The 10,621-nt window shown below is 43.5% G+C and overlaps 1 protein-coding gene across 1 annotated transcript in view; it reads left to right on the top strand.

Moving 5' to 3' along the window:
* Positions 1-5,695, top strand: part of LOC116389452 (zinc finger protein aebp2-like) — a 17,190-nt gene extending 11,495 nt beyond the window's left edge. Inside the window, exons 7-9 of the mRNA XM_031858140.1 lie at positions 3,271-3,384; positions 4,561-4,590; positions 5,610-5,695. Of these exons, the coding sequence (XP_031714000.1) occupies positions 3,271-3,384; positions 4,561-4,590; positions 5,610-5,616 (151 nt within the window). The 3' untranslated portion in view covers positions 5,617-5,695. The remainder of the gene's footprint in view (positions 1-3,270; positions 3,385-4,560; positions 4,591-5,609) is intronic.
* The last annotated feature ends 4,926 nt before the right edge of the window (positions 5,696-10,621 follow it).

Raw genomic sequence — 10,621 nt, 5'->3', positions numbered from 1 at the left:
TGTGTGTGTGTGTGTGTGTGTGTGTGTGTGTGTGTGTGTGTGTGTGTCATTGATTAGCCGGGTGAATGTAAGAGGTCATGTTTATTAATGTTGGAGCAAACCATTCACATTCTGATTAATGAGTGACTGATGAACATGAACCACCAGCGCTCAGGAGGAAGAGGGGGTGGGCGGGCTGAGAGAGGAAGAGAACCATCACTGCTGATGGACGGGTGAACGGATTCCCCGGCTGTTGAATGCCGCCGAATAACAAATACACAGTCGGTGACGGTGACGCCTCGAGCCACTGGAGGCATGCTGGCACATCCTCTCTGTACAAGCTACACGGGGCTTATCATACATGGGTTTAACTCCTAAACCTTTGTTAGCTAGTGTGTGATGTTATCATTGTCTGGTAACTGCGTAAACACAAACAAGGCAATGAAAAATGCATCAAATTCCATTATATGACTTTTATCTATCATGTGTATTTATAATATAAACCTCCCCGACTCCCTAGGTTGAAGAAACATCCTGGGCACTTCGTAACATCAAATTGGCGACACTAATTCAGCGTGCAGGATTGGGGCACGGATCAACAGAGATCAAGGATCTCTAAGTACACTAATGGTCCATAAGCAGCGCCATTCAAGCTGTGACAAGGCTCTCGCTTCTTTCTGCATATCTTTGATCAGGGAGGTAACTGTGGGACATGAATGACTGAGTGTCATTTTGTTCGGCACCATAAACAGTTGCATATCTGGTCTATAGTATAGAGAATATAATAAACAAAACTGCTCTTTGATGCTTTACTCCAGTTTATAAATGTAGTAAAGTTTACAATGAAACGAGTGAGATGTGTGTTGGCCAAATTTATTGACCCATTAGCCAGTAAACTGTGATTTGTAAGTGACTTGTAACTAACTCTGAAAAATGCAACTTTCCATGAAATGTGTCTGAGTGTATAGAGGAAGATCTTAAGTATCCAGCTCTACCTTTTATTATTAAAGACTACTATAATACTCTGGTTGCTTGGTTAAAGTAAATACGACAATCTACTTCCTGTTTACACCGGCAACCGCATGCCCAGTGTACGTGAAATCTTGCAAGGCAACATGATCATAAACCTCAAAGTTTTAAGACCCTGCAGGAAAAACCCCAACAACCCAAATTGCTGGTTAAAGGAATGTCCAATCCCTTACCCATCAACTACATGCCAAGGCCTGGTGATATAATAGGTTAATCGTCATACTTGTTTTCAGGCTTGCTGGTGTGGATGGAAATGGAATCGTTTCACAAACAAGGCTGAACCGCCCGTGTGGACGGAGATGGTGTTAAGTGTGGGTGGAGCCTAAGCCTGCTCTCTTCTGATGATGCAGTTTATTAGGACATTGAACTTCCTTCCTGCTGTTCCATATAAAGTTGAGTGCGTTAGCGACATACACTTTGCTGCTTTGTTATGAACTTACTACTCCTTTCGCCACTGGGATCTTCAAGGCCTGGAGTCAACCATCAATCCAGACTGGAGGGCTGGGCTTCAGCCCCCCCCAGTAGCTCTCCCCACAGAGGCCTCACTCACAATATACATTTCTATCTCATAAAGAATCAAGCCAAGTAACGGTCTCCTCTGGAAAATGCAGTAAATCCATTTGTCTTTATTTGGCTTGGTGTGACTGAGTCTTTGGGTGGAGATGTCTTTGAAAAGTGCATTTGGGGGCGGGTGTGTATACGTGTGTGTGTGTGTGTGTGTGTGACATGCCCTCCTGTGTGCCTCACATCCATCAGAATATAGTAACTCATCAGTACCACGGCACACTCGCTCTGGCATGTTTACGGTGACTACGGATTGGATCGGGCAAGTGAGCGTGCTCGTACACAAACACACGAGTGTTTATATATATATATATATATATATATATATATATGCAGTAAATAAATAAAACACTCAGCGGGTCCTCGTCTGTCATCTGAGCTTTGGACAAGTCCTTTGTCTAGCGTCCTTTGCACAAGGACGCTAACTCAAGACTAACCTAAACTTTAAAGCTGCTTTGAAGGGAACTGTTTCTTGTCTCGTCCCTGCCTTTACTCAACTTCCTCTTTCTTCCATTCCAAACATTAAAGGGGATCGAGACACTTTGAGCATGAATACAGAATAAAAACATGGAGAACCTAGTTAGTATATCTCATCTATTTTAGAAATGACATTACATTATTAAATGACCCCCAAAAAATACCTTTTCAATGCTTTTACCAACATTAAAACTATTTCTTTATCCCATTAGTGCTTATCCACACATAAAAGCAAGTTACTGCCATAAGGGGCTTTTGTACATTAACATGGGCTACTTCCCTTTTTTTTGTACCGTCAGTTCTCTATCACCTTTCCTCTCTTGTTCTCCATCTCTTACCTGCACCCAGTTGAGCTGACGGTGATGCATGTGAAGTGCAACCTGCACACCGTCCTCCTGAATGGGCTGACTAGGCATGTGAATGAGTAATTTGGCCGGGTGTGCTGCCTGCTTGCCTAACTGCCGCCTGCAGTGAGTGTGTGTGTGTGTGTGTGTGTGTGTGTGTGTGTGTGTGTGTGTGTGTGTGTGTGTGTGCGTGCGTGCGAGTATGTCTGCATCTCTGGGGGCTCCTGTGATGACGCACATGGTGACGGGGGGAATGTTGGGGGTGGAGACGGAGTGGGGGCTGGAGGAGGGAGGGGAGGCGCCGTCGACTAGCAAAGCTCTTTGTTTCTACTGCACCTCGACCGGCCATGCCAGTGCTCGCACACTCCCTTCTTTCACGGGGGGATCACGCTGCATTTAGTACAGTAGGGTTCAGTGGAAACATCAAGCTGTTCTGATTGTAAGGTGCACGGTATTTGTACTTCAAGCTACTTCCGTGTTGGATCATTTTAAATGCACAAAAACACACTCAAATGCACACAAGCACTGAAATACACACAGTCTTTCCCACATTTGATTTATAAGTGCACACAAGTAGAAGTTACTTGATAATTAACAACACGGGAGGAGAGTATGCTCCGTCCTCTCTGTGTGTGTGTGTGTGTGTGTGTGTGTGTGTGTTGGTCCCAGTGCTTCGGTCAAGGCCATGTTTCTTATGGAAACATACTCAGTGTTCAGAGGAAGGTGTTAACATGTGCGCTGGACTCAATGAGGCTCTTTGTGCATCCATCTCACCCCTTTTCTCAATCCAACCCCCTTTTCTCTCCCTCTTTCTTGTTAGAACTTCATCCCTGACCACATGTCTTCTCTGTGTGTGTGTGTGTGTGTTGTCTTACAGACTACCTGACGTGTGGGTGAATGAAACGGAGCGATCTCAGCTGAAGTCTAAAGTGGTGCACTTATCCCAGTTACCACAGGACGCTGCCGTGCTGCTCGACCCAAACATCTACAGGTGAGTGTGTGACGACACCAGTGGCCTCACACAGACACACACTGCTGCTGATCCGTTGTGTGTCAAGCCAAACGCATGTTACCCATGTGTAAATGTTATCTAATGCTCGTAGGATTCGTTGTGTGAAGCATTTAAGTGTTTGAAAGTGCTTCCATTGCCCTCCACACCTGTGTGTGTGTGCGCGTGTGTGAGTGTGCGTGTGTGGGAGTGTGTCTCTGTGTGTGTGTGTGTGTGTGTGTGTGGTGGAATACTTTGTTCCACCAGGTGGCACCAACTCCTGATTTCAACAATTAGATTAAAAAGGCCAGTGCAGAGAAAATACTTTTTGTTTGTTTCTCTGTGTGCATGTGTGTGTGTGTGTGTTTGTGTGTGTGTGTGTGTGTGTGCGTGCGTTTGTGTGTATGTGTGTGTGTGATCAGAGAAACATTTTACACTGTGCAACCTGATCAAGTAGGTCAGCTGCAGTTGCAAAACTTGATTTTAAGAAATCACAAAAACAAAATAGAAATGATGACAGTTACAGATTTTAAACCATCTTGCTTTCATGCAAAATGCCGATATTTTTTCAAGTGCATGATGTTCCTCTAAACATTAACTATGATGTCCTTTGAATCCTGTGCAGACTCGGTTCACTCATCACCGAGACGAACAAAAACAAGGTTAGCTTTTATGACGCACCATAAAAGGCTGAGAATGAATCCTGAAAGAGGAACAATGTGCCTAAAATAACAAGAGTGGTCATCTTACCGGAGATATATGGCTCACCGGTGCGCTGATCGGCACGCGGGCCGGCTGAATTTAATTAGACCTGAAGGCTCAGTAACTGCAGGGGCTGCCGCCGGACTCTGGTTTCATAGTTGAATATAACCGTCAGTATGCAGCCAGTTTATGTCAAGGTTGTCCTAATGCATGAAATCCCCAAACAAATGAGGTGGTTGGTGCCTGTGGCAGTAAACACAGCAGTGTGAGTGAACCCCTCTCCATGTGAATGGGGTGGCAGCGAGTAACTGACGTAGTGGCAGTCTAGGATTATATTATTTCAACAACGTTTCCATGTTGACATTCTTGCACTTTGTCACAAGTCCTGCTGGACTTAAATCATCTCTTCACACACCGTCACATTGCGAGATGTTCTTTTGCACACAGCGGCCTCACAAACTCTTCCTGTCTTTTCAGAGCACTTCCTCAAAAGCGGCTGAAGCGCAGGTAAGCTGAAGCAGTTCATCATAGATATAGATCAAAATATACAATGATTTACATTTAAAGCTCTTTTTAGATATCTACACACACACACACACACACACAGTACAGTGGTGTGTGTGTTTGGCTGGAACACAGTCCTGTCGTAGCTCACAGCCAACAATTAGACTCAATTACAGTAAGTGCACAAGTTATTTGACCTGGTTATTGATGCCGACACGTTTACCAACAAACTTGCTGACACTGTATTGTGTCAGCAAGTCCTACTATACTGTATTGCCGCCCTAAATACCCAATACAAGTATATCGGAATAGAATGTGTGTAATGCAACTATTGTGTTTGCATATTTCATGCACACTAGTGCCGTCACTGGATGCACAGATAGGGACGGCTGATGCATAAAATGCTGAGTGATTTTTATCAACATCCGTGCAAAGCTTTTGTAGTTCACAGTGATGTTGGTCTGTGTATGCAGACGACACAGAGCGGCAGCATGAGTCTTGCGTCACAGCTCAACTATCGTGCGTCTATACTGTCGTACCGCACGCTTTAAATCGTGTATATTCTTTGTGTTCTAATGGAGATCAAACAATGCCGATGCCTCGATGGTGTGGTACTAATCGTGCATCCGCAGTATCACACGTGGCTCTGGCTCCACTGTGGTGAAACATCGTGGTAGATGATTACTTATCGCCCACAGTGCCTTGCTTCCTGTGTACCGTGAAGCCAGTTAATTGGGAAACCGGCCAGTTTGGAGGCAGGACCCTCGGCATTCCCTTGTCTCACTCAAAAACGAGGTCATCTTTGGCCGTTGTTCATTATTCCATTAATTGACCTCAGTAGTTGAGTGCAGCTAAAGCTCTAAAACACACAGGGTTAGGGGTTGTGTCTACAAATGACGCCAGCTCAATGTCTGAACATCCAGGATAACGCCTGTTTCTCCTACTGTAATCTCTCTCATGACACACTGAGAACAACTCATTCCCTCCCTCTCTGTGTCTCTCTCTCCTGTCTTTGTGCTCAGCCTGTAGGGAGTCATCTGTGGACTTGATACTTAAGGGGAAACGCTTGTTCGTAGGAGGTTTATCTGTATGGGATGGGACGCTCTTCATCCGTCTCTGAGCTGAGTGAAGTGGCGATAAAAGGAAATGAAACTGGGCTTTGCTGCAGATTTTTCTCTCTTCGGTTTTGTAAATCTGAACAACTGTTGAAGCCAAGCGCGGCGCCAAATGGGACTAACAATTTTTTAAAAATGTTGTGTTCATCAAAAATTCAAAAATTCACCAAACTGAAAATATTCTTATTACCCAATGGTGTAAAAAAATGTTTTGTGTTACCATGTCAGAAAATACAGCATATTTTATAACTGTTTTTGTGTAAACTATTTATGCAGATTTGTAACTTATTTTTATACCATGAAAATGCTGTTATGTGGATTTTTGTGAAGGTTTTAAACGGAACCGTATTTACTGTGATAATCTATGTTAACTGTCACTTGTAGGCAGAATTTGACATTTCTAGTTGTAACTAAGCTGTACATGACAGAAGTCTATTTATACCTCCTGAAGGCAGTACTTTTACTCGTGTACATGACAATGAAGGGGGAGGTTGTGCTAGGCATAATCTTTATCTCAAATGTGTAGACAGTCACCATATAAATAACCAACATTTCATCTCATAATCTTAAGTGTCAATCACAACTTCCTCTTCCCCAAGTAACATAAACTGTGCATATCATACATTTACGTTACTGATATTTAAGCACTTAAATGTTATTGTTAAGAAAAGTGTGTTTTTTCTACTGTATGTGATGGAAATGGAATACTCTGTAATAAAAAGAGTGAAACATGTTGATGAATGCAAGTTGTTTGTACAGATGATGAGCATGCAAGGTGTTGGAATGGCTGAAAGCAGCAATGCATCCATTGTTGTACTAATATGAGTTCCTTATGTGTGCGTTGGAGGTTATTGGCCGGCTTACTTGGCGTCCATTAGCGGAGCAGCTTTGGGGAGCGTGCTGCGGAGGAGCTAATGACCGGGCCGGCAGGGCAGGATCCCTGCTGGCCTCAGCTGTTGGTGAACATGCCTGCAGAGAACACTTGAGTTCAGGGAGAGGTGCTCTACAGTATGGCTGAACTGCTCTTCACTGTCTCATGCACTTACACGCTCCCACATAGAGAAGTCATGGGGAGGCTATAATGAGGCCTTCAGGTGTTCCATTCTTTTCGTCGGGGAGAGCACTGGAAGTTTTTTTTGGCACTCTGTTGTTTTTTCTGCGCTTTGTTTTATGTCTTTCTCACATTGGCGATGGTCTGTGTCTCTTAAACTGTTTTCTGGCAAATTGATAAGAGACGAGTCCAAGATTAGCAGGCAACACATATTGGGGTCATTACAATGAGGCCATTAGCCCGACTGGTGACAAGTGTTGCATAACTTTAATACTCTAAAAATACGCAAAAATAATGTGTCAGTGAAAATGCATAACCGATACATGAGCCATAATGATAAGAACAAATTGAACCCCTTTTACAAATTGCCATATTCTAAACTTTTTTTATTCTAAGGACATTGGATAATATAATCAAGTCAAATACATATTTCTCTCCTCTACAGCGCTGATTCAATCACATGTGAAAGAATGGAGCATTGAGAGGCCTTGAATGTGAATTTCAATTCATTTGAACTGCCTGCATTTAACATGCACTAATTTCTGCTTGCAGTTTTACAAGTAGAGTGTTGGACTTATCACAGGATCACAGATCAGTGAGCAGGAAGTGCTCGGTGATAAGCATGTACTGTGAGGTGAGAGCGTGCACAATTATTTACAACAATTCAGTAACTCATGAGTCGGAGTGCAAGACAGTTGAATAGGCCGCTTTCTTGTATCCGTGAGTGAATAACATTCCCACAGTTCTGTGGACAACACTCGATTAATCAGCTGCAGACCGTTTGGCTGTGACAAAGTTGGAATCGGGGGTTACAAACAGGAAGTAGGCCACATCTGCGGCGCTTTCTCCGATTTTGATCAATATTTCTAGGCAGGAAGACCGGCTCCTGTTTGCAGTGTGCTTGAGATCTCCTTTTTACACTTATATGAACCTTTACCTGCTGTCCCTCTTTTCAGGAATGTCCAGCATCAATGGATTTTGACACATCCTGTGTGCGAGCCTTATTTTTTCTTTTGTTACTATGAGAGTTACTGTTAGTAGTTGCTGTATTTCTTTTATGAATTACTTGAATGAACCTCAACAATCCATGTGTGCCCATTCAAACCTGCAGATATTTCACTATTCATGTTTGTTTTTTTAAAGTAGTTTTTACATACCATAACCTAGAACTGGAAACCTTGAGTTTGATGAATTATATCCAACTTTGGAAGCATTTCAAGGTTCACCAATCCGTGCCATTGGAGTGAGTATCCGTGTTTATGTAATGTCTTCATTCTCTTCGGAGCATTGTATTTCCGACATTTGCAGGATGTTTTAAATGAAACAATAGCGCATTGTACTCGAAGGTTTTGTTCGAACCAGGACTTGAGACGTGACATCAGTTGGAGCGGAGCAGAATGATGGACAGAAAGACTGGCAGGCAGAGTTAGAAAGTGGACAGCAGCTCTGCCTGCAGAACCTAATCCTGCCTCAGCCCGTCTGTGAAGGGAACGCTGGGACTCTACCCCGAAGTGATGTCTGTTCACTCAACCCATGAGATGACTTTCCCCTCCTTCAGCTCCTCTTCTTCCAAGTATGGCTGCCAATCCCTTCGCCTCTATCTCACTGGAAAACCCCAGATACACTGTTTGTGTTTTGGATTAATCTTAGCATGTTTGCTGATGCGAATTTATTGACCTCACATTCTTTAATAATGATTTCACAGTTCTGCCCTTAATGGAAGTACATTCTGTACTGTGACGTGAACCTCGTTAAGCCGGTCCATTAGTCATGTGTGGCGATGTGTCTGTACGTGTTGTCCACATTCGTTGTGTGGTCCGACTGCTCAAAACCTGAAACTCTTCCATTGGCTGCAGCTCTTCTTACGCTTGCTTGTGAATCATCCATCTGAGTTTCTCATTGTGCACAGAATCTCCCCTTTGCTTTGGCTCCATGCATCGTAGTCTGCGTAGAGAAGGAAGGCATTACGTCAAGAACAAAAGCGATGAGCTGCTGCTCCAAATCCTGGACCCAAATTGTTTTTTTCCACCCTGTTTCTGAAATGTCCGAGAAAGAAATTCATGCAAATGAAAAGGACTTGTTCACTGGTAAACCTAAAGAGTTCAGTTACAAGTGTTATGTTATGAGCTGACTAATTATTGGGGCCTGCTGGGAAAAAAACACTTTTTATTCGATTGATAATTGATAAATTGAAGTAATAATCGACAGATGCAGCCCGAGACTTGCATACTATAAAATGTCACTGCATACATATATGGTTTAGAATAACATATATATTACTTTAGCTCCGATACTTATATATGCGTCTGGTAAAGGCATTTCTTTTAATCAACAACATCTAGCTTTGATCACATTGGCAGTTTCACATGCATCCGTGTGACAACGACCCATATAAGGGATTTTTTTTTTGCAAGGACCTGGAGCGAGTTTACACATGGTGCGTGTCAGCAAGAAAGAGGACAAGGGCATATCAGCTGCAAGGGTATTTGTAAAGTGCCTCACTCTTCCTTTTGTAGATATCGTTTTAATTGGGTTTCCGTCATGTTTCCGATTGTTCTGCTGCAGCAAGAAGCCCTAATGGGCTTTTTATTGAGTGGCCTCTCTATCTCAGTGTTTTTCTTTCAAGTCAATTTGATATGCTGCAAGTCTGTGTTGTGTCATAACTGTTCATGCATAGCTTCGACTCCTTGTATTATTCATTCTGATAGGTCATTCATTTGTTCAAGCGTTGTGCACAAATATGTTTTGACAGCTTCGGACCGTTCCATTAGCACAGACTGGAGAAACGGTCAATAATCTGTCCTTAAGTGGCCCTGACTGTTGACCCCTCCTGTCAACACAGCGATCTCGTCCTGTCTAAACATCTTCCAGCTGTCTTCCGTCTTGCTCCTTTCATTGTGGTCTCTGGCTCGCCAGCCACCAGGTTATATTGTATCCCTTCCTTTCATTTTATCTCAGATTTTGTGCAGCTCAGGATTCTTCCTGTCCTCGTGGAGCAAATTTAACAAAATAATGGTGGGAGGAACTCTTGCCACATTGTTTGGTCACAAGTTACTTGAACTCTCTGATGCTGAATCGCAACTGAAATGGCCATAATGTGCCTTTGCTCAAGGGTAGGAGTCATCTGCGAGGGTTAGATGAGAAGATTGATACCAGTCTCATAGGTCTGCATTAAGTAGGGAGCTGGGGATAAGAGGCAATTAGCTTAGCTTAGCATAAAGACTGGAAGAGGGGAATTTTGGATTTTGCTCTCTCTCCAAAATTGAAAAATCCCCCCACCAGCACCTCTCCAGCACATTGTGTCTCTGTAATGTCCCTATAAAGTCGAGGGACACAAGAGGGTGAACTCATCTGCATATTTTGTCCTTTGGGCAGAAGCCCAAGGCCGGGGACAGCCTTCTGGTGGTATCAGGATGCCGGAAGGTTCGTGCATGATCAACGTTTTTGAAACTGTTGCGGTTAACGTTGTGATACGGTGGCGGGTAGGTCAAGGCAACAATAATACCTGATAACGCGGAAAGGTTTATAAAGAAACTTAAGCTACGAGCGTAACGCCATCACGTAGCATCACATGACATAACGCCGACCCCCTGAGGGGTGTGATGCTGTCCTATGTTTGTTTGACCCATCCTCCCTCCGCCCTTAGCAGACTTTCTCGCTCTTAATTCTACTGCTGTTGTGTCTAATAATGACGCAGGTGGGTTAATATTGGAGTTAGTTGGAAGCCCTGGTGCGTCTCATACAGACGCTAAAGGGTGCCTGGTGCATCCGTATCAAGAGGCGGAGGGCCACAGCACTAGTGTACATAAACCTTTACTTAATACACAAACAGAAATGTAAGCACAAGTTTGGGGGGACTTAAATGCAA

Source organism: Anarrhichthys ocellatus, unplaced genomic scaffold (assembly GCF_004355925.1).
Source record: "Anarrhichthys ocellatus isolate YVR2014 unplaced genomic scaffold, GSC_Weel_1.0 scaffold2, whole genome shotgun sequence".
Lineage (NCBI taxonomy): Eukaryota > Metazoa > Chordata > Actinopteri > Perciformes > Anarhichadidae > Anarrhichthys > Anarrhichthys ocellatus.
Note: the sequence above shows the minus strand (reverse complement) of the source record. Positions and strands in the feature narration are given on the sequence as shown.